This window comes from Canis lupus, chromosome 1 (assembly GCF_048164855.1).
Source record: "Canis lupus baileyi chromosome 1, mCanLup2.hap1, whole genome shotgun sequence".
Lineage (NCBI taxonomy): Eukaryota > Metazoa > Chordata > Mammalia > Carnivora > Canidae > Canis > Canis lupus.
The window spans coordinates 64876172-64901240 of NC_132838.1; the positions used below are offsets into that span (position 1 = coordinate 64876172).

Sequence of the window (25069 nt, forward strand, 5' to 3'; positions counted from 1 at the left end):
GGCCGCGGGTCGGCGCTCGGCGCTCGGCTGCACCTCCCCGGGCGCGGCGGCGCCACAGGCCCGGGCCCCTCCGACCCGCCCCTGCACCCCGCCTCCCAGCTCCCCTGCACCGCGCCCGCCCCCCGGCGCCGCCCCGACCCGCATGAGCGCCGCCGGGCGTCGCGGGAGGGGGAGGGGGCGGGGGCGGGGGCGGGGGCGGAGGGGGCGGAGCGCGGGGCCGGCGGGGGGCGGGCCGGCGGGGCTCCCCGGTGCGCGGCTCCCGGGCCGGAGCGCGGGGACTGCGGGCGGCGGCGGAGGGACCCGGAAGCAGAAGCGGATCCGCGAGCCGCGCCGCTGCCCCCGCTGCCCGCCGGCGCCGGGCGGGGGTCCCGGGGGCTGGATGGGCGGCGGCGGCGCGGGCCGCGGGGCCGGGCGATGGGCGAGGAGCAGGGCGCGCTGAGCGGCGCCGCGGGCCCCCCCGAGCCCCCGAGCCCGCGCGCGGACGGCGGCCCGGAGCCCCAGGGCGGCGGGCGGGGCCCGGAGCGGGGCGGGCGGCGAGCGGGGCTGGCGCTCCCCGGGCCCCTGGACCCCCGGGCGCTGCGGGCGCGGCTGCGGGAGGGGCGGGAGCGGGAGCCGGGGCGGGAGCGGGAGCCGGGGCGGGAGCGGGAGCCGGGGCGGGAGCGGGAGCCGGAGCGGGAGCCGGAGCCGCAGCCGGAGCCGGAGCGGGGGGCCCGGGGCCGCGGCGGGGACGGAGATGCCCCGCTGCACGCGCCCGCCGAGCCGGAGCCGGAGCCGGAGCCGCAGCCGCAGCCCGAGCCGCAGCCCGAGCCGCAGCCGGAGCCCGGGCCCCGCGCCCGCGCCGCCGACGAGCTGGTCCTGGACGTGCTGGGCCCGCGGCGCCCGCTCTCCGCGCGGAGGCAAGTGCTTTGCTCCGTGTTCTGCGTGGAGAACGACCTGCCCGAGGCCCCCGCCGCGGAGCCGCAGCGCCCGCCCCCCGCGCCCGCGCCCACGCCCACGCCCACGCCGCGGGCGCCCCCGGTGACCAGCGCGCCCCCCGCGCCCCCGGCGCCCGCCCCCGACGGCGGCAGCATCGAGCTGGACTTCTACCTGGCGCCCGAGCCCTTCCCCGCGGCGCCCGGCCTGCCGGGGGCGCCCCCCTACCCGCAGCTGGCGGGGCTCGGGGACCCCTACGGGCCCCTCATGGTGCTGATGTGCCGGGTGTGCCTGGAGGACAAGCCCATCCAGCCGCTGCCCTGCTGCAAGAAGGCCGTGTGCGAGGACTGCCTCAGGGTCTACCTGAGCTCCCAGGTGAGCGCCCGCCGCCGCCCCCTCCGCGCCTCCCCGCGCCCCCCGACGGCGCCCCTGACCCGACCGCGACCTCCCTCCGCGGGAGCCTCCGGCTTCAGCTGCAGCCGGCTTCAGGGGACTGTCGCCTGCTGCATGTCTTTTTTTCCCCCTTTTTAAAAACTAAACTGCCAAGCAGGAGCTTGGGCGACGAGGGTGCCTCCTAGGCTGGGTGTCCCAGAGACCGACAAAGAGTGGCCCCAAAGTACTGTCAGGTTGCATGGAGTTGGCCAAGCGAAGGACTGGAATTAATATTTCAGGCCCTGCTCCCTGCACCCCCGCCTCCCCCCCCCCCCCATGAGGGAGTATTTGATGCTGCTCCACTTGTATGTGGCCGAGAAGTGTTACTTACTTTTTTCATTCATTCATTCATTCATTCATTCATTCATTCATTCATTCATTTACTCAGGCCTGGGCCCTTGCCCACTAGCGGCTTCCTTCCTCCCCAGCAAAGTGAGGTACTTCTCCTCCCCGAAGCTGGGCCCAGGCGGTACTTTAAGAGGGAACAGAACCGAGCAAAACAAAGCGCAGCGAGGCCAAGAGGTTTAACAAAAAAACAAGCAGTGCTGACACTCTCCTCCTCAGCTCCTTATTTGAAAGCTTGTTTTTTTTCTTGGAAAGCTGCAGAGTGCATGAGACCAGCTTCCCCTCACCGGTGGGGAAGGACTTCTTACAGCAGTTTCCAGTCTGGCGGCCTCTGTCGGTGTTGAGCACCATCTGGAATGCCCTTTGATCCCCTGTCCGGTTGGCCTACTTGGTCTTTGCCAAAACCCTGGTGGTTCAGGTGCCAACTTTTTTGGCAAAGTCTTAGGCCCCTGCTTACATACTTGCAAAACACTTCCGCGTGTGTTGCACGCACTGCAGTTGTTCCTTCTGTATCTGTTTGCTTGGCCGGACTGTGAGGTCACTGTCTCGTGTGTGACAGTTTTATGTCCAGTGCCCTTCCCGTCATAGGGTTTCATGACACTGGCCGCAGCGTTCGGACCGGGATCCCACACGGGGAGGTTCCTCTGTGTTTGGTGGGTAATCCACGCTGCTGTGTGGACTCAAAGTGTGTCCTGTGCCCGACCAAAAACCCGAAGGGAAACTTAGAGGGAATGGAATGTTACACAAACAGTAAGGTGGCCAAGACGGTGGAGATTATCCAAACGCCTGGAAGAGGCCGGTGTCTCTTTCATGCTTTAGCCCCAAACAGATACTTAAACCGGCAGGAATGTCTGCTCTCATTGTGGTAGCTGCTCTGACATCATCGGCAAGCAGATATCGGTGCCATCCCCGTGCAGATCCCTGGGGTGGGATTCAGACGTTCCCAAGATAGGGGCCCTGCTCCAAGGAAGTCACCAGGAGAGCAGATGTGTGAGCAAGAACAATACAAGGTAGCTCGTGATGAGATGTCGACAGGGTAACAATACTTAAAGGCTGGATACAAATGCAGGGGTTTAGAAGTTCAAGGGAGGTAGTCGGAATTGGGGGTGGGGGGGTGGGGTTCTGCATTGCAGTTTGATTCCCTTTCCCCAAAGCAGATGTTTTTTTTTTTTTTTTTAAATCTCCATAAGTTAGTTTGAGGAAGTCAGTATTTTGATCTGTAGTGGAGAAGAGAAGGAATGGGGAGTGGAGGGGTGGCAGGGTGCGTGCGGCATCCTGCACAACCACTAAAAACTTCTCGGAGGCGAATCTGAAGCTTGCCTGTCGTCATTAGGATTGTACGAACGTCCCTGATTTTCTTCCAAAGTATGGGACAGAACTTTCAATAAAGAAGAACATGTTTTATTTAAAATAATAAACAAGAAAAATATGAGTCATGCAGGCCAGGCACGCCTCTACCTCAGGGCTTTAGTATTTGTTGTTCCTTGTGCCTGGAATATCCCCCTAGATACCATTCCCTTTGCTTGCTTACTCCTCCCCCTTCTCTCTTTCAGTGGTGCATGCAAGTGTCATCCAAATGGCCTTCCCTGGCCACACTGTTTAAAGTTTAGCCTCACTCCACGCTCAGATCTCCCTTTTTTTTTTTTTTTTTAATTTTCTTCATGGTATTCACATACTGTGTTATACCGAAAAAAGTTTCTTTCCACAAAGACAAATTGATACATGTTTGTTCCCTGCTGTATCCTTATCCCTGCTGTTGGACCGACCCTCAACTAATAGTTAATCGAATTTAGGAAGAACTGAGTGACAGAGAGGATGAGGGTCACCATGGCCAGAAAGTACTATTCTGCTTAGGCACCAAATTCTACTCTGAGCTTCTTAATGTTTAAGACAGAGGACAAAGTCTTAAAGCAGACAAAAAGAATAGGTTTGCTAAGTTTGCTATTAAACTTAGAAATATTCTAAGTTTTTTTGTTTAGACAGATTTTTGGTTTATATGAAAGTGGCATTTTTCCCAGTTGGACAAAAATGCAGGCCTGTGGTTGTAACATTTCTGGTCTGTGTTAATGCTAAGGTCCCTTCTACTCAAAGGGTCTGTGTTTCCATGTCACTTCACCTCTCTAGGCCTTAATTTCCTCATCGGTGAAATAGAATTGCAGACCACGATCTGTACTGACATACCCGTCCTAAAGCAAAACAAAATCAGACTACAGAGTTGTTTTGTTGCCTTTCTGAGCCAGATCAAAAGGGCACAGTGAGTGCTTTCTTTCTCATTTTATAAGCTTTCTTGGGTTTGACCGACTAAAATCTGTTAAGCCAGAACTTGCGGGGCCCTTACGCTCTTTTAAAAGAAAATGATATATTTGAAAGAAAAAGTAATCAGTGACATTTTTCGCCATTTTTTGAATTTGTGTCAAATAGTGCATTGTTTAGCATCATTTAAGAAAATAGAGGGGAGCCGCCTCTCTTCAGCATTTTATACAAATATCTAAAAATGCCTACTAAATGTGAGTTGGACTATTGCCTGGTTACATTCCCGTTCTTCTATAAGGGGATGCCGAGTTCTTTGAAGGAAGGTATGAGCTTGGAAGGTAAGGACACAGATTTTTAGAAGATGTCTTATTTCCACGAGTGCCACCACGGGCTGGATGTGCAACGAAGGCCGGAGAGGAGATTTGGGCATTATTTCAGCACAGAGGAAGCAGATTGGGCCATGACTTTAAGTACCTACAGACTGAGCATTAGAAATAATCGTTTTATTTCTCAAAACATAATTCTCCAATCATCACGGTGACTGGGGCTGCAGGGAACCCCTCTTTGTGGGATGGCTTTACAGCACGGTGTGTGTCATCCACCTTTCACGTGACATGGTGGAGGGGTGAACTGATAAATCATAATCCTTGGCACTAACTACATGGGTATTGTCGACTCGGAGGCTCTAGAGTGCCATGACCCAGGGGAAGCTATTTTATATATCTATATATAATATTAGTTTATATTGTCTGCGTACATAAATCATCGATACTTTCATTGTGGAAGTATTTCCCCGTGAACTGTGGCTAAAGCACACAGTCCCGGGGATGTCTGCAGCCCCCTGCAGGTCAGTGAGCCATTGTCAGCTTTGACCTTCTCAGCTGGTTTGGCCTCTACCACATGTCCCTGGCAGGAAAGATGGTTGCCTACTTTATTTCATAGAGAGATACTGTGCTTGTTTCAGAAATCCCCCTCTGCTGTCTTTCCTTTGTGATTTTAGTTTTAGACAGGAAAATCTGTTACAACACAAAGTATTAATATTTAGCTCTCTGGGTAGAGGAGAGAATTGAGCACACCAAGGCCTGTCTAAAGGTAACAGCTGTTGTGGCTTTCATCGCTCGGCTTCAGAGCGCTCCCAATTGGCAGATGCATGTGAGTTGGAATGTATACACCTGTCAGGGGAGTATTAATAGAGACAAGCAACACATTTCTTCTACAGATTGTGAACAAAACAGCTGCGAGATGGTGATGTCTTAAAATGGCAGTCTACTATAGTCACCCTAGAATCAGTGACCTAAGGGTGACATCTTATGTATCCTATTATTAAACTCTGAGTCATGCAGACCTTTATGGGTACAAGTATAACCTACTTCCCCTCCCCCCCCCCGTTGAATCTTAAACCAACCTGTATATTTTTAGACACTAACGTGTTCAACGTGGAGTTTGAATGCAGCCGTCTTCACGCAGGTGAATTTTCACATTCCGTCATGCCAGGTGTGATTTCGATAGCCCTGAAAATGTGAAGAAGAATGAGATCGAAATCTGTTAAGCCACTCTCCACATTTGGAAAGTGAGAGTTAAGGCATATGTCAACTTAGGCTTCCATGCACGGATTTTTGCCTGCTTGTGCTCACGTGTGTGTTTGAAGGGTGCGATAACATTTGCGTTCACACCTCACTGACTCATGCCCTTATTTCTCTCTTCTGTTTCTAATAATAAGTCTCTGATAACTTCTTCATTCCTCTTTAATAATCTTTTTTCTTTTACCTTTCAAAATCTGGTTTTAGCTGACATTTGACTTCTGCAGAGGAGTCTCCTGGTGAGGGCTGTGTTCTGGGCCAGCAGGGCCTAGTCTGTGGGCCGCCTGGGTGTTTCCCTTCCCGTCTCTTCTGTCTGGAGATGAGGCTGGGAAGCAAAACCCGCGCTGTGCTCCCCTGCCTAGGAGATCTCAAATAACACGGCGAGTAGGAGTATTACTACTTACCCAGGGCGTCAATGGAAACCTTTAGAGTGGTGATTTTTTTTTTTTTTCCTTCTGCAGTAGAGCTCAGCTTTTATTCTGGAAGCCTCTTCCTTATTCCTGATGTGAGAGAGAGAAAAAGAAGAGAATTAGGACTTAAGCTCCCAGCTTTATATTGAGTTTGTCATGGGCACTGTTGACAGACACCTGATTGGTAATTTCTTATAATTAATGTATTCATTTATTAGTGTGCCATTTATGCATAAAACAAACATCTCTCGGGTACCAGTAGGCCAAGTACCATGAGATACTCTATAAATGCATTACGTTCCCTCAAGGAGCCATCTTAGGGCCTTCTACGTTATGCATGGTGTTTTTTCTCAGCTTTATCTGGTGGTATAAATAAGCTTTTAAGTTGCCAGACAATTGTGGGTCCTTTTTCTCTCCTTACTTTTTGGGAGGATTTTATTAAACCTATTCTTGAACACCAGCTTACCGTTCAGTAAACGTATTACAATTCCTCCTATTATGTTTAAGCCAAGGTAATAAATTCATCTGTTATTTATTTCTTAATATACATATTTCTCAGAGCTTTAATTGTTGGAAATAAAATATTATCAAATAGCTTGCTCCTCTCAAAATATTTACTACCTTTACTTAAAACATCATTTTGCTAAGTTTGTTTTGGATCATTCATGACATTAAGGCAAATCTTTAAATTTATAATATTTGAAACATTTGTGTATGTTGTTCAAATTCACTTTGTCAGAAGAGCTTCATGTGATAAACTAAATGAACCTTCCCAAATCAAATTACGTCTTAAAATCAAAAGTGTCTACAGGAAAATTATTCCCGAAGTATGTCATTCTCTTTCCACGGTATCAGTGTTATTTGCCTCATCAACTTTGGGGTTATTACCCTTGAGTTTTTAAGTTTCCACAAATAATTTACTTTTAATTCACTTATATATTAAATACCTATTATATATCAGTCACTGCTGTAGCTGTTGGGGATTCAGAGAACTAACAGATAAACAGATAAATAACTAATAGATAAAGTCTCTGGCTTCATGGACTTTATATACAAGGCTGGGGGAAGATAGATAATAAAATAAGGAAAAAAATTAGTGTATTAGAGGATAATAAGGGCTTTGGAGAAAGAGACAATAGAAGGATGATAAGGAATGGTGGAGAAGAGGTTGTTCTGGGTATATTTACAATTGGGGGGGTGGCTGTCAGGGAGAGTCTTACAAGGTGACCTTTGGGTAGAGATCTTCGTCGGGGCAGTCAGGGGAGAAACCACGAGGCTATTTAAGGAAGGAGTAAGTATAGAGTTCCAGAGATCCCCACGTGCTTGGGGGTGGTCCAGGAACGGGAAGGGGATCCATGTGGCCGGAGCATAGGGAATCAGATGGGGAGTGATAAGAAGCAAACAGTAGGCGTGGGAAAGTTGGTCAGAGAAGACTTTAGGACCCTAGACAATGTGCGTTTCCTTTGAGTGGGATGGGATGCTACAAGACGACTTTGAGCTAACCAGAAATAACAACCTTCAAAAGAGATTTACTGTGGCTCTTGTGCGGAATATACCATAGGGGTCAAGAAGGGAAGTTAAGACGTCAGGAGACTATGGCAAGGATCCAGAGAGATGGTGTAGTTCAGAGTAGGGTGCTAGAGGTGAGGAGGGCTTGAGCTGGTTGAATTTTGAATGTATCGTGACAATGGAGCTGACAAATACTGCTGATGACTGAGTGTGGGATGAGAGAGAAAGAGCTACGGATGACTCAGGTTTTGACCCAAAGCCATGAGAAGAATGGGGCTGCCATTTAATGCGATGAGGAATCGTAGGAGGACTAGGTTTCTGGAGAATTGGGAGTTCGTGCTAAGTTTCAAAGGCTGTTTAGACATTCACAAAGGGGTACCGAGGAGGCAGTTGGCGTCTGGCGTTGAGAAGAGGGATGGGAACAAAAAAATAGACATCTGAAAGTTCTGGGCCTGTAGATGGTATTTAAAGCCATGAGACTAGATGAGATCACCTGGGGAGTGATAGCAGTTAGAGGAGGGCTGAGTCTGGGGCCACAGCAACGTTTACCAATATGGAACCTGGGACATGTGAAGGAACCAGGAAGGAGTCTAAAAGGGAGTGGGCCAGTTAGGCAAGAGGGAAACCAAGGTAGAGTGGTTACCCAGAAGCAAACCCATATGGTGCTTTGAGGAGGGAGGGGTGATTATCTTTGTCTAATGCTTCTGATAATTTCTGCAGGATGAGGGTTGAACCTGACCATCGATTTCCCAACAAGGAGGTTATTTGCAACCGTGAACAGTATTGTTTCCATTGGCACTGGTGGGGTTGACTTTCTGATTATAACGGGTTTGAGAAAATAGGAACAGCTCCATTTCTGGGCCTTAGGTAATAGAAGGCTACATGGTGAAGCTCTAGGTCAGGGAGATTGAACGCCTTGCCTTAAAGCGCGTGGCTGAGAAATGGTGGAAGTGGGATTTAGGTCCATTTGCCTCTAAAACCCATGGACTTTTTACATTGTTTACATTTATCATCTTATTTGTAAGCTAAATATAGTTCTATTTTTCCTTTAAATTTATATTTGTATCATACAAAAATCACAAGCCTTCTAGTCCAAGAAGGAGAAGAAACTTAATTACGTATTTTGAGGAAGTGGAGGATGCTTGCCCAGGTCCAGGGATGGGATGGCTACCAAACCCGGCCTCATCTTCACGTAAGAAAATCAGGAGAAATTGAGTCAAGAAAAGCTATAGTTGGGCTTACTGTCAAGTTTTAATGGCAACATAGTCTCCTATTTCTTTCTGACTCCCTGGCCATTCCTTTTGTTTCCATTTGAGCTTTCTCTTATATTTCCATCTCTTAACTGTTGGCCATGTCCCTACCCCTCTTGGTTCACACTTTCTACTCTTAGTGGGACCAGCTTATCCACTCCCAGCATTTCAGGTAACACCTATGTGCTCTTGACTTCCAAATCTTTTCCTCTAGCCTGCATCACTCCTTACCTTCAGCACCTGTAGCCATCTGTCTCCTGCACATTTCCCTTTGTCCCACCCACAGCCACCTTCAACGTCTCAAAACTAAATCTCCCTTTTCTCATTGTCCTTCCCGCTCCCATGAAGCTCTGCTCCTCCTTCAGGGTTCCCCTTTTCCATCAGCTGTACCCAGGTCAGAAACTTGGGAGTCATCATTGAGTTCTTCTTCTCCCTCACCTCTCATAATTAATCTCCAGGTCTTCTCAGTTCTACCTCCTAAACATAGTTCTATCCTGTTCTCTACTTTTCTCTATTTCTCCGGACATCTGCCTGCTGAGGCCTCCACCACTTCTGTCCTGGATTCCAACAGCAGCTCCCCACTTGGTCCCAGTGTTCCAATCTGGACTGTTTTCCAGTCTGTTCTCCACACGACAGCCAGAGGGTTTTTTTAATAAGATGCTCGACTGGTCTTGGCACTCCCCATCTTAGCCTTTCTGTGTCTGCCTCTTACTCTTAGAATAGAGTCTAAACAGAGTTTACGCGTGCCTGAGTGCGCGAACTCCCATTTGCTGGTACCCTCTCAGCCTACACCCATATAAAACTTCTTTTTGTTCCCTGAACACTCCGTGACTCTCTTCATTATGAGCCTTTGCCTTCAGTGACATGAGGTTCTGTCTTAGGAGGATCCACTTTTTTTCCTCATTCCCTCAATTCTGTTTGCCTTTCATGCTTAACTGATTTTTTCTAGTCTCAGCTCAGGCATCTCTTCCTTTGGGAATTCTTCTAGGTTCCCTATATCTGGATTAAGCATCCTTCCAAAATTTGACAACCCTTTGTACCTCTGGTAAGATTTTCCTTTCACTTTTTTTTTTTAAAGGATTTTATTCATGTATTCTTGAGAGATACAGAGAGAGAGGCAGAGACACCTGCAGAGGGAGAGAAGCAGGCTCCCTGGGACTCGATCCCAGGATCCCAGGATCACAACCTGAGCTAAAGGCAGACCGTCAACCGCTGAGCCACCCAGGTGCCCTCTTGCACTGTCTTTAAATTTCCCATTTCCTGCTCTATGTTCCATTAGACCGTAGAGCTTGAAGTATGTAGAGCTCATCTCTTTTGCTAATTTGTTTCTTACCTCTTGACATGTTGGAGGCATGAAAGGGATATCTGTGGAGTGGACTTATTATTTACTCCATAGAGAATTAATATGCTGGAGGCTGGTGTTGTCAACATTGGAAGTATTGCAGTAGATAGCTAAAGCGATATTTTAAAATGAAAATCTCAACATTTCATTATCTTGTTCAGAAACCTCTAAGACCTTCCCGTTGCTCTCTGTAAAGATCTCAGTTCATAACACTGCTGCTGGGGTTTGGCCTCTGTTCTGCTCATTCGTGCCTTCTCGCTTCCAGGCCTGCTCTCTCCTTCCCTGGCTGAGTGAATTTCTCCTCATTCTTCAGAGCTCAGCCTTCCTTAAGTCTCCAGACTCAAATCAATCTGCCGTGAAGGCTTTCAGAGGCCTTTCCCCTCTGCAGTCATTGTATTTCTATCCCCTTTTGTAATTATATGTGTAAGTGATGACTTGATGTTTGATTCATTTTTCTGCCCCCAACGCCACTGTTCTTTCAGCTGTGTTGACAGCAAGCAGTCAGCTCAGAGCCCAGGATGAAGTAGGTGCACAATAAATATTTGTGGAAAGGCTGGGTGGATGGTTGAAAGTAAATTATAATAAGTGTAGCTTGGTGGAACAATAAGGTGAATATTTGAGCCTGAATTTCTGGTATCTTATTCCACGGTATATTTAAATTTTGAGTATGATGGAAGGCTGCAGCCTGTCTCTCTATCCTGACATCCCATTTATCCCCAGAGGTACCTCTTTAATTATAAAACCTCTTCCAGTTATTGTGTCCCCTGTGTAACAAATTCCTCCAGGACCGAGGGAGTTCAGACTACCATTTTATTTTGATGGTGGTGTACCAGCCAGAGACTTGGGGAGGGCTCAGCTGGAGAGTTCACACCTTTGACTTCTCACGCAATTGTGGTCAGATGCCAGCTCACTCATGTGGTGGCAGCTGGAGCTGGCTGTGGGCAGGGGGCTCAGCTGGGACTATCTGCAGGAGTCCCTGCCCCTGGCCCTGCCAGCATGGTAATCTCGGGGCGACAGGCTTCTTACATGGGGGGTGGCACCCACTGGAGCCAGAGTCTCCAGGGAGCCAGGTGGGAGCTGCGTGATCTTTTCCGCACAAACCCTGGAAGCCACTCTGTGTCACTTGACAAGGCAGTCCCAAGCCCGCCCAGATTCAAGAGGAAAGAACTGAGACCCCAGCTTTTTTTTTGTGTGTGTGCAAGTGTCAAAAAATTGGGGACTGCATTTTTAAAGCATCACATTGCTTCAGACAGATAAAAAAAATGTTGTTAATTCAGGTAAGAAACCTTTTACACCTTAATTTTAATTCTTTTTATTTACTGTCTTAGCGATCATTTCATTAAATAGTTCCAACTCATATGCTTTGGTGTTGTGTTTTCGTGCTTTATTCCTGAGTAATTTAATAAAGTTTTATCTAGTTTTAAGCAAAGCTTTGGTAGAAGCCATTCTCTTTATTAAAATTAAATACTGTAGAATTAAATTAATTCCACTGTAATGGAAATATCTCAAGGTTGGGATCAGCTTCTAGTTAGTCTGAATATTAACCCCAGTTATAATTATTCTATAGAATATAATTTCCTTTCCATTGTATCAAAATTTTAGCTTCAGTAATAGTTAAATTATTATTTGGAAAAGTTACGTATCTTTTTCTGAGTAAAAACAGTCAAGGTAACATATTTTTCTGTAGATTGGGCCCGTCCTGTACAGAAATAATACTATTTCTAATGATGCCTTGGAATTGACCACCCTCGTTAATCTTTGTTAGTTTGGCCGACTGTTGGATATTTATTGTTTGTGATATTCTAGTTTGATTGGGTTATTCTATCATTTGATCAATGATTTCTAAATTTCCAGTAGCATATATATTTTTCTTAGAAACCTCTTCCAGACTGAGGACCTGCATACCCTGAAACAGACGGGTTATATGGCTTTTATGAGGTGCCTTTTTTCCCCCCTCTGGCTCAGGTAACTAAATTCTGGGCTTATTCATTCATGTGAATGACTAATCCCTTTTTAAATCTTCCTAAGCTATTTGCCTCAATAATATTCTCTACTGTAAGATTCAGAGGCTAATTATAGGCTACCTAGCAAATTACTTCCCTTTTCCTGGTGTCGATTCTTGCTTTATTTCCTCACATGATTATATTCCTCACACTGGCCATACTCAGTGTTCCTGAAGCTCATTAGCTCTGAGTTGTATGTGGCAAGTCAAACCACTGCAGTCTTTTCCTCTGGTTGCTGAACAATTTGAAACAGAAGGTAAAATAAAACAATTGCTCATAATATTTCACCAGCATTTTGTTTCTTTTGATGATACTATTTTTTTTCTGATGTTCCCTGTTTGGTTAATTAGTTTACGTCTCTGTAGAGTGGTAGGATCAATTGAGACATGACCTTGATATGGCCTACTCTCAGTGCACCCCTTTTAGGTAAACATCTGACCTTGGTGGGGAAAGTGAACTTCTTCACATAGTTCTGTACAGAGTAGGTTTTGTTTTGGTTTTTTTTGTTTGTTTTGTTTTTCTTTTTTTTCTTTTTTTTTTTTTTTCAGAGTAGGTTTTGTTATGTTTTGTGGTGTTTTAATTCTCCAGCCAGAGATGCCCGTGCAATCCCAAGAGCTCTTATTTTATCCTATGTTTAATGAGTTACACCCTTAACTTCAGTGTTTCTTAAAATTTCTTATGTTATCATTTTTCCTCCTCATGGTTGTGAAAGCTACACTTTGCAAAGAATAGGCTTCTAAAAATAAAGAAAAATATTCTGTGTCCCGTGTGTTGGTGTTTTATGCTAAAATTGCATATGTGTGTGTGAAGGTCTCAAGATTGTTTAATGATATATCATAGGAGGATTATTTGCTGATCTTGATTTGTGAAAATCTGAGTATAGTCATTTATGGGTAAATTCATGTATTTCAGGTCTAGTTTGAATCAACCAAAATAGTTATCCCTTGGGTTTACCTTTTTAGTTATTCGTTTTTAGTGCCACCTTGTGAGTCATTGAGGCTTCAAGGTAAAGGGAGAGCTTAGGAGCTTGGAAAGAATACACTTGAAAGAACAGTAATTTTTCCCAATACTTTTTTTTTTTTTTTTAGATTTCAGGATTTTTGAAAAATACTTTGTTCAGTTATGTCTTTTTCTTTAAAAAGTAGATCAGTAAACTTTAAAAACTTGGAAACAATTTTCTGTCCTGCTTAAAAATCATCCAAATGAATTGCTTCCCAGGTTTTAACCCATTTGTTTAAAAATTTATCGTTTTCTGATGAATTGTAAGAATAGTTCATTGATACAAGGGAAAATGTAAATCTGTTGGCTGAATTTCTGTACCATTCTTTGTATAATTGGTAGATGAGACCCAAAAATAAGGATAATGATTTAGTAAGTACAGGTAACTGCGCTTTTTGCACTCTGTGCCCACATGGAGGTGTTTTTTTTTTTTTTTCAGCCCTGACAGTCATTAAAACAACGTATCAAAAGGAACACAGACCTTAGAGCATCAGTATCACCAAATACTGAGTGAAGAGCATTAAAAATAAGGAAGCTAGTTCTAACCTATTCCTTTCATAATTATTAATACTTTTATTAGTAATAGATGTTTTGTATCATTAACTAGAAAAAATAAAATCAGGATACTGAATAATTTATTGGAACTTTTGGATTATTGTGTTCAAATATCCTTTTGGCTTATTGTAATCTAGATGGATTGGAAAGATCCCTGTTAGTTTGCTCAGGGTGCTAAAGAGGCCAGGACCAAGCAGGCAGTCTCCTCCCAGGCGGGTTAATGTCACGCTGATCTGTGGCCATAAACTGCCCTTAACTCTGCACAGTCATATCACAAAGTGACTGCTTCTGAACATAAGACTGTGGCTGAGACAAGATCAAAGAATTACTGTTTATCTCATCATTAGTTCTGGAAAAACAAATTGAAGCGCGTGTTCCAATAGATAATCAGTGAGTTACAGAGATGTTTACGTAGAGCAATCTTTTCCACTGGCCGAGACTTTCTTTCACTGTAGTCTGAGCTATAAAGATCTGCGCTCTAGTAGGCAGTTGGGTTTAAAGGAATCAAAGGAGAAAGGGGGAGCTAGAGTTCCCTTATTCTATTAAAAATATTTGCAGAACACAGAATATTTGCTTAGCACTCTGCTGTTCTCTATGGGAGGTGACAGTGTATTCCCCTTAAGTAGTCTGTGATCTGTCCTTGTGGCAAATTTAGGAATTCAGTAGATGAAAAATAAACTCTCCAGGCAAAGATTAAGGGATGTTTATGACTAAATTGTGTGATGCAGACTGTTGACTTAAGTGGTTCTAGGAAGAGAAAACTGTGTTTATGGGAATAGGAAAATGTTTGACCTTGGCTATTGTTTTAAAAATGGTTTTTAATACATAGGGAGAAGAGAAGGGGTTAGGGGTAGGGCATCTCTCCAAGTGAGGTGGAGCGAGCAGGCATGTGTGTACACTCAGGAACACACTTGTGGAAATAGGGTGTGCAGGCCACCATGACTAGAGAGAGAAGCTCAGATGGATAGTATGGCAAATAAGGTGGAAAGGTGAGAGCTGAATGGTGAGCAAGGGCTAGCAGAACACAGACCTCAGCACAGAGCTGAGCACCATAGGCAGAGGGTCCCAGTGTCCTTCTGCAAAGCCAGGACCACAGGCCTACTGTGTGTCAAGGACAGAGAGCCCCGGGGGAGTGTGGTTGGAGATGGCTCACAGAGGTCCATGCAGGCCAGATCCCGTAGAGTTGTGATGCCCTGCTGCAGAATTGATACGTTAATCCAAATGTGATGGGAAGTCATCAGGCCATTTGGTAGAACTGTAAAATGACGATTAATGCTGTAAAAAATTCTGGCTTCTTTCTGGCGAAGGAATTTAGTTAGGGGAGTGGGGTGGCAAGAAGAGCAGCGGGGAGGTAGGTGGGGAGGCAACTGCAGTAGTTCACAGCAGACATGGCGGTGGTTTGAACAAGTGTGACAACATTGGAGATGGTTCTGTCTCCTGTCCTATCACTTTTCGAACCTCCATTCCATTTGGTCTCTTTTCACATTTTACCTGTCTGGGATGGATTGGTTTGGTTGGTTGGTTGGTCTTAATTGTTTGATTCCAAAGACACCATGTAAAAAGTCACCAATCAAAAAATATGAAAATATCTCTCAAACAGGTGTACATAATTATTACTTTACTGATGGTAAGAATCAATTTATCAAAGAAATTGAGTTGTCCTCTGCTACTTTTTTGCACTTTCCTGTTTTTAATCTTTCCTCAATTTATTCTCACCAGTTCACTTTTGTCATTATTTAAAACAAACAGGAACTGAGACCTCAGTTTCCCACAGATCAGAGAGGTCTTACTGGTCAACCTTCAGCTGTAAGAGGAAGTTATTAGAATTCTTTGGTAATTCTACTTTGTTCTTGTTCTTACTTTTAAAAATGGTTTTGAACGACTGTCATGTGCTTCCTCAGTCAATTCCTACCTTATTACACATGCCTGTCTCTTCTAATTCTTATTTTCCTCACAGTATTCTCTTTGGGTGTCAGGTCTAGTTCCTCTACCTTTCCTGGGAAGGGCTCTGGGGTCCGGGCTTACCGTTGCAGTGGCTGTTTTATTTTGGCTGTGGCTGTCCTTTTCCTTGTTTTTAGTATGAGTACCTGAGAAAGCAGCTACTTAGAAAAGAGATTTGCTTTGTTGATTTTATGCAGAGTAACTGAGTTCCCCCTCAGCCTATACTTTCATTTGTTTATTTTAGAGCATCCCGAAGTGTTTCCTCTAGTGACACTCTGTTGTTGATCGTAAAACCAGAAATATTTCAGTTGAAGTAATAAAATGTCGATGTGATTTTATTTTAAAAATTACGAGAAAACTCTAAGTCTTTATCTTTAAAATAGATTTGATTTGTTTCGTATAGGGGTTGCCTAGATTTTAGAAGAATATAAACCCTATACATTTGTATTGCGACAAGCTTTTCAGTTGTCTCTCCATTAACTGTTACCACTGGATAAGAGTAGTTTACAGAACAGTAGTCTTTACTAAATTTGAAATATTTTCAAATTAGATAGAGTGACTAGTCCTACTGGGTGGCGTACAGGAGTACGCCATGGTTATAAAACAACCTGAGAAAAAGTAAAGTAATTTAACAACTGGACTTTATATTTTATGGTTAGAATATTCAGTTTGTAATGCCTTCTTTCAATTCTTTGCAAACAATTTCACTTTATCACCCCCCGTATTTATCTTCCTTTCAAGAATCAGATCACTTCCAAGTGAGTTCAGTATTTTTCTTCTATAAGTATGAATGGGATTTGACTTTGGGATCTCAGTACTTTAGCATTTTTTTTTTTCCTCAGAAGTACTTATTTTATTGAAAAATAGAAGCTAGTTCATATGGTAATACAAAATATTTTTCCTTTTTTTAACTACGTTTTTTTCAATGTTTATTTTACTTTATAGATACTTTAATATTTTCTATAGTAAAAATGTGGTTGATACTCATTTTATGGAAAAGTCCCATAGTCCAAACCCCATCCTCAGCCACCCAAAAAAGTATTCCTGCATTGCATTTTGTATAAATAGCACATGTATGCAATAATTCATAGCCATTACCATCTTGTAGACTATTTATTGCTAATAATAGATTTACATATGATGCTACGGTAGGTCCTGAAAACAGTTGTTTTACTTATGTGCCTACAGTCTAAAACCTTTAAAAATTTTCTGTATGATATGAAAACATTTGTTTCCCAAGTTAGCTTGGATACATCATTGATTTATCAGAAAAAAAGTGTCATGAGTTGATGCCATTATGGTATGTGAAAGTAATTTCCTTGTTTCTGATGAGAACAGTGGAAATGGATTTGGAGTACTTGGATGTTATCTTTGAGTAAGATTGAGGAACTGCGAAGGGAAGTCATTCATCTTTCCTTGGCTAGCAGGTTGCTTTCTGTGAGAAAAGGGAAGAAGTAGATGTGTAACTGTCATAGTAGAAGGTCCACTTTTTAGAGTACTTTGTTTTAAAGGAAAAAAAAAAGAATGCTTTCTGTTTGTCTCCTGTTTGCTGCTTCAGCCTCCTTGCTCCTCCCAAATAGTTCTTTACTTGTTAGTCTTATCAGTTTATAGACCATCTTCAGAATAGTTATAAATGCCCTAAATCTTATGCAAAATCCTTTCCTTGGTGAGTAGCTCCATAACATTTATTGAGTTTTCATGCCATTTTCCAAAAATGATTTAGAGCCACTAACTTTGAAAGGTTTCTTATGTCTTGGGAGCTAGAGTCAGTCCAATTCTTGTGATGATTTGCTTTTCATGATAATCAAGGTATTGGGCTAGAGATCTGAATAGTCATGTCTGTTTAGTATAGAGAGGAAGGCACAAAGACTAGAGGACTGAAGTAGCACATGAACTATGGCCTGGACAAATGTAAATTTAGAGCCTGAGTAGTGGCCTAGTGGATTTACATCCTACACTCTCAGTCCTGGAAAGGACCTTGGAGGTCATCTCATTTGAGGTAGACATCAATGTATCCAAGCTACCTTTTTTTCCAATCACACATTTACATGAACAGAGATGACCAGTAAGAAATATTAATACCCATACTGGCCATTCTAGTCCATCTTCCATGATCACCAACACTTTTGTAAAGGGAGAGGTGCATAATAGTGATCTTTTATCCCTACTAAAATTACTTAATTAGTTTCTTCCAGTATCTTGTGGATCTGTTTCAGTGTAGTGCTTACTTATGGGACCAGTAAAAAGAGCTTGGAGTTAGGAGATTTAAGTTCAGTCTTTGCCATATAATAACCATATATAACTCTTGGAAAAGACATTTAACGGGTCGGTGTATAGGAAAGCTTGCACATTGCACAAGGTGTTTATATCATGAAGCTCATATGAGTTTCATAAAGGGAGACTTACATAATACAAAAACAAGAAATAGGATATTGTAGCTCCACTTCCCTCATTAATACTAACTTTAAAATCCTAAATAAAATGCCAGCAAATAAAATTCAGCAGATGCATTTCAAAAAGCCACTCTTACCTCATAATCAAGGAGAACTTATCTTAGGAATGCTGATATGCTTTATTTGTTTATTTATAATAGTTTGATTTTATTCTTTTTTTTTTAAGATTTTATTTACTTGAGAGCCAGAGAGAGAGCATGAGCAGGGGGAGGGGCAGAGGGAGAAGCAGGCTCCCCTCTGAGCAGGGGGCCCTATGTGGGGCTCCATCCCAGGACCCCAAGACCAGAACCTGAGCTGAAGGCTCAGGACTGAGCCACCTGGGTGCCTCTGCTCTGCTTGATTTAACATCAACAAATCTATTTCATATTATTTATCATATTAATAGATCGAAGAAGTAGAAACCATATGATAATTTTAATAGATGAAGAAATAACATTCATTCAAATAAAAAGTAACATGTTTCTTAGGATTTTAGAGATATATGAAAAACTTATACTAAATATCAAATTTAGTGGTGAAACCTTAGAAGCAGAAAAAAGACAATGAATCTTGCTTCTCCTGTCACTGTTTAGCTTTATCGTGGTGTGGATACCCCAACCATTGAAATAGAAAAAAGAAAGATATATAGTTTGGAGAGGAAGAGAATAATCTCCATTTTTTAGAGGATAAGATTACCTAAAGAGAATATGCAAGAGAATTCAGAGATAAACTATTAGAACTAATAAAAGAGTTTTAGTAGATTTACTAGCTATAGCAGCAACCCACAGAAATCTTGGGTATACTATTCACCAGCCAGAACCAAGGAGAAAGAGAAATTATGTTCAAACAGGTTCCTAGAAGTAAATCTAAAGACATGCATGATCTTTACACAGAAAATATTAATCATTGAGGGAAATACAAGAAGATCTGAACTAATGGAGAGATATGTCCCATTGGGTGGGAAGGTGCAATGTCTAAAGATGTCAGTTTTCCTGATTAGCCTATAAATCTAATGCATATCAGCAGATTTATGTGTTGAAAATAAAGGTTTGAGATTAACAAAGAAATTTTTAATAAATAGGGAAGGAAAATTTGCCCTCCTAAATATCAAGACATTTTAAAAATAAGCTAATTAATACTATACTTTTTTTCATAGATATACACAATTAAATCAATGGAATAGAAAAAAAAGAGCTAAGAATGAGAGCCAGTAACTTGTATATGGGGACATAATGGAGATTGACACATAAATCAATGAGGATAGAGTAGACATTTCAATAAATGTATAAGGATGATTGGCTTTCCATATGAAAGTTAAGTAATATCTCATCATGTAGAGAAATGAAGCCCAGATATATTAAAGACCTCTATGTATAAATCAATTTTTAAATCTGTTAGTAGGATAGATTTTCAGAGTCTGTGTAACCTTGGTATAAGAAAAGATTTCTTAGGTAGCTCTGAGAAATACAACTCTAAAAGAAAATGACTTATTTCATCTCAGTGAGAAATCTCTGAGGGGAGAAAATAATACTTTAAAGTAAGGTAAAGGACAATTCACAGCTTGGGAAAATGGTTTTGGAATATATCTCATAAAGGATTATTTTCCCTCCTGTATAAAAACTTCTTCAGGTCAATGAGAAAAAGATCATTCAATAGAAAAATGCAACGTTTAACACATGGCCAATAACATATACCAAAAAGGTTCATACTCATTATTAGGACTTTATATGATTCATACCAGTGAGGGAAACAAGTTAATAACAACAAAATGAGATATTTCACACTATGAGTGCCAAGATCAAAAAGTCTGATGCAAACCAAGTGCTGGTTAGAATATGGGGAAAACAGAATGTTCAGGCAATACTGGTTTCTAGAAAAACTCCTGCACATGTGTGAGAGGGATGTACAAGGCTATGTTTTGCAACATTATTTGTAATAGTGGAAAATTGGAAGTGAATTTCCATCATTAGGAAATGGATGAGTGAACTCTCATATATTCATAAAGTAAAATACCCAACTGCACTTAAACCTAATTAACTAAATCTGTATATATTAACATAAGTGTATATATATATATGTGTGTGTGTGTGTGTATATATATAATACAACTTTACAAAACAACCATGTTTCAGAATTTTTTAAAAAAGATTTTATTTATTCATGAGAGAGAGAGAGAGAGAGAGAGGCAGAGACACAGGCAGAGGGAGAAGCAGGCTCCATGTAGGGAGCCTGATGTGGGACTCGATCCCAGTTCTCCAGGATCACACCCTGGGCCAAAGACGGCGCTAAACCACTGAGCCACCTGGGCTGCCCTGTTTCAGAATTTAAACTGTTGCAAGGCAGTGACATTTTAAAGCGCACCGAAAGTCATGACCCATTGTTCAGAGATACGTTTTTTGTGTAGTATAAAAATAAAAACAAAGCCGACTTACTAGAGTGTCTAAAGAAGAGAAGGATGGTAAGGAGTTATATTTTTATCTGTAATGTTTTATTTTTTTTCATAAAGTAGGAAGCAGAAGGATAAAATGTTAATAACATTTACTAATAATGTGTGTTGTGAACATGTGTATGTTACACAAATCTACTTTTTAGTATGTGCTTGATTTTTGGAAAGTAAATATTTTAATTTTTTTAAAGTTCATTTTATACACTTTGAGGTACCCTTATAGGATCAGAGATAATGAACACTGCATTCTTGAGGACTGTCCTCTTTTTTTTTTTTTCAGAGTGGGGGGCGGGCAGGGGAAGGGGAGGGGGGTGGGGGGAGAGAGAGAGAATCTTAAGCAGGTTCTATGCCCAGCACAGTGCCCAGCACACAGCTCCATCTCCCGACCCTGAGATCACGACCTGAGCCAAAACCAAGAGTCAGATGCTTAACTGACTGAGCCCCCCAAGCGCCCCAGATATCTTCCTTTCCTTTATGATGTTGGTTTTGCTTGTTGCCATGTTGGCATTTTTTTTTTTTTTCACATTGGGAAAGATGCCGTTTTGTGGTCAGAGGAAGGGGAGGACAACTATCCCTTTGATGTTTTCATAAAAGGATCTCAGGTACCTTCTGAGATATTTTTACAAAGATATTATATGCATGCCTTCCATCATCGATGTCTTTCCTCCAGTTGTCCTTAGCCTTTACTTAAATCTATTTGATTATTGTGTCTCCTTGTTGTATTGGACCTAATCGTTTCAAATAGATTTTTTTTTTTTTTAAGTCTGAATTAAACCAATCTCTGGACTCATTCAAGAGCTTCTTTGCCTTGCTTACTGAAAACAATTTTCCAGCATCAATTGCTTCTTTCTTCTATATCATGGGTTGGCAAATATTTTCAGTAAAGAGCCAGATAGTAAATATTTTAGGTTTTGCAGGCCAAGAGCAAAATCAAACATATTATGTTAGAATTTATAAGCAGAAAAAAAAACCCCACCAGATTTCCACATATATTTTTATTGACAAAATTGAAAACAAAATAGTTTTTTATATTTGTAATACAGATCTATGAAGAAGAATAAAATTCTTTCTTTTGGGGTAAGATTTTGCTTCACTGGGGTTCATAATATCCCCTGTCATCAATACTAATTGCCACTATTCATCTGTTACAGCTAATCTGTACTGACATTGTACATGTTTCATCTTTAAAATATCTTTTCACACAGATAAGTATTGACAGACACTGATACCGTCCCTCCAGCATGTATGCATATTCATTATTTGGAAGTCCTTGATGGGATTCTATTAGATTTTTCTCTTGATATTTACCCTTTAGAATGTCACATTACACACTAATTACTTCCAACTTGAGGGTGGGGGGAAGCTTCTCAGATTGCATAGTTCAGTGCATTTTTAAAAACATCTTTATGGAAATACATTTAATATGTCATACAGTACCCCCATTTAAAGTGTATGATTAAATGTCATTTAGTATTACAGGGTTGTGAGACCATTACCGCTAATTTTAATATATTTTAGTTCCTTCTTAGAGGACCCCCATACCTGTTAATAGTCACTCCCTGCCCCCTCCACTCCATGCCCCCTGTCCTAAGAAACCACGAATTTACTTTCTACTTGTATAGATTGCTTATTTCATATAAATAGTATCAAACAATAGGTGGTTTTTTTGTGACCGACAAATGGATTTTGAAATATGGAGATTTCCATTGCACTGCACTGCATCACGATCCAAAATAAATGGTTGTTGGAATTATAATTTGAGTTCAGAAAACATATCTGCTGTGAATTTGTGTGGGAATGGAGACCTTCTTGTTTTAATTTTTGGCAATGCAAGAAGTTTATAAAGCCATTTGACATTACTTGTGACTCACATGTTAGTTGTCAAGATGATTTTGTTGCAGTATGTCTTCTGCATATAAGTGCTGTAGTTCCTGCAGGTCTAGGTTGAATTCATTAATAATTATTGTAAAGTTTCCAGCAAAAGCTGATTTCCAAAGATGGTTAAAGATGATTCTTTTCATTCAGTGAAGTCTCAACCTGACTATTCATAAAGTCCAATTTTCCTATCACTTCAAACTCAGCATTGACTCCTCAAGTGACAATAAGCACTTTTTGACTTATAAAGAGCCGAGGCAAATGACTTGAAATCATTGGCTTTGTTTTTAAATTGACTATTGATTTTGCCTCCAATTTCTTTAATTCTTTGTGAGCAGTGTTCTCACCAAAAGGCTGTCTAGAAACCTATTTTTGGCAGCCACAATAGAACATGATTTAATTAAGTTACAGTTGGTAAACAGCTTTCTTTTGTTGTCTAACAAAGATGCCATTTGAAAACAACTTTGGCTACAGCGAGTTTGGTCTTTACATTTTGTGAAGACAATCTGCTGTGATGTGATAATTCTGCTTTAAATTTTCCCAATTGTCTAACCATTGTTCTCCTCCGATGAGTCCTTAGGCTGGTAACGTTGACATAGAGCGTATTCTTTTAGAGTAGCTGTGGTGTTAGCACATGACAAACAAAATGCCTCGTCGCCTAATTCAGTAACAAAATAATCCACGCTCTATGGTGCTTTCCAAGCATGACATTTGAAGTCTATTTTCTCGTCTTTTGGCATATACATTGGTAATAAAAAATAAGATGTCACATTACAGCAACACCTGGGGCACTTGAAATACTCTCAAGTTATGACTATCATTGTGATTCATGGTGCCCTGGGCAGCAGTGGGAATCAATTAAAGTGTCACATACGATCTCTTATCACAACTCAGCTCTGCCATTGTTGGAACAGAAGTGGCCGCAGGCAATGCATAAATGATGAGCATGGCTGTGTTCCAATAAAGCTTTATTTGTGGACACTGAAATATGAATTTATATAATTTCCCCATGTTGTGATATATTATTCTTCTTTTGATATTTCTTTTCTATCATGTAGAAATGTAGAAATCACTTATAGTTCATGGGCTGTATAAAGCAGTTACCGCTCCAGATTTGGCCCAGGGGCCAAGTAATTTCCTGAACTCTGTCCTATATCATTGATTTTTTTCCCCCTTTATTGAATCTTTTTCATCAGCCTACAAACCAGCTGTTAATTGCTGTTTTCTTATTTATTTTTAATTTTTTAAAGGTTTCATTTGTAAGTGATCTCTATACCCAATATGGGGCTGGAATTTACAATCCCTAGGTCAGGAGTCACATACTCTACTGACTGAGCCAGCCAGATGCCCCATTACTATTTTCTTTTTCTTTTTTTTTTTTTTAAGGTAACAAAATAAAGAAATAAAAATCTTTGTATGGCCCCATTTTCCCTAGGAGCTAGTATTCCTTTTCTCTGCTCACCAATTCTTTGCAAAAACTTTTACTCCTCCCATTCCTTATTTCTCTTCTTTCCATTGTCTCTTGGACACACTTTAATCAAGCTTCGCTTCTACCTCTCCCCTGTAAACTGCTCTTGTAAAGGTCACCATTGACCTTTATATTGCTTAATCTAATGGCTATTTTTTTTTCACTCTTACATTGTGTACTTGATTTCTCAATGGTATTTGACATAATCGATCACTCCTTCCCTTTGAAACACTTTCTTCATGTTGCTTCAGGGGCACCCTAGTCTCTTGATTTTTCTCTTTCCACACCAGATACTGCTTTTATGATTCTTTGTTAGTTCCTTCCTTTCTGAGTTACTTCTTAACTTTTAACTCTCAACAGTCTTGGTCCTCTTCTCTCCGTGTATGCTCACTGGTCTTGTCATCTTACCCAGTTTCTGGCAAATACGCCGTTGATTCTCCGCTCTGTGTCTCCAGCTTGGGCTGTTGCACTGAACTCCAAACTGCTTTGTCCATCTGTGCGATACATTCCCCCTTGACTGCGCAATAGGCACCTCAAGTTTAGCATGTCAAAAACTCAGCTCTGTAGATTTCCTTCTAAGCCTGTTCCACCCATAGTGCTCTCCGTCTCCCTTGATGGCCATTCCACTTTTCCAGTTGCTGAGACAAAAACTGGGATCAATTTAGACCCTTCTCTTTTTCTCACATTACATTCTTCTATTTCACTCAGTATTATTATCAGTCTGCCTTTAAAATAGATCTGAAAATCCAGGCTTCTCACCATTTTCGGCACTGTCACTGTGGACCAAAACACCATAATTTCTGGCCAGGTATCCAGCAATAATATCTTAACTATTCCCCCTGCTTCTACTCTTACACCTCTGTAAAGTGATCTCAAGAATGAAGCCACAGGGATCATTTAAAATGTAAGATCTGACATGTGACTCCTTTACTATGGTTCCTCAGAGTAAAGGTTCTGAAGGCCTGACATGATTTGTGACCCTCTGATCTCTGCAGTTCCCCTTTTGACTTCTCTGACTCCTTCTCCCCTTACTCCTGCTCACTCAAGATCCCGTTTCCAGGGACACTTTGCTGTTCCTCATTCACATTCAAACTTTTGCTCACATTAGGACCTTGCAGTAGCTGTTGACTCTCTCTAGATGCGTTCTTTCCCTGACACTTACGTGGCTAACTTCTGCTTCCTGTCCTTGCTCAAATGTCAGCTTCTCCTGGTGGCCTCTTAACAGCTCCCCATGTATAAACTCTCACCCTCATGCCCACATGAGCACTTTAAATCCTTTCTTAATCTGCTCTATTTTTCCGTAGCCTTATTACTTTC

General features: G+C 42.1%; 1 protein-coding gene across 1 annotated transcript in view; it reads left to right on the forward strand.

Annotated features, from left to right (window-relative positions):
• Positions 1-414: 414 nt before the first annotated feature.
• Positions 415-25069, forward strand: part of RNF217 (ring finger protein 217) — a 132433-nt gene continuing 107778 nt past the window's right edge. The window contains exon 1 of the mRNA XM_072777346.1: positions 415-1287. Within this exon, the coding sequence (XP_072633447.1) occupies positions 415-1287 (873 nt within the window). The remainder of the gene's footprint in view (positions 1288-25069) is intronic.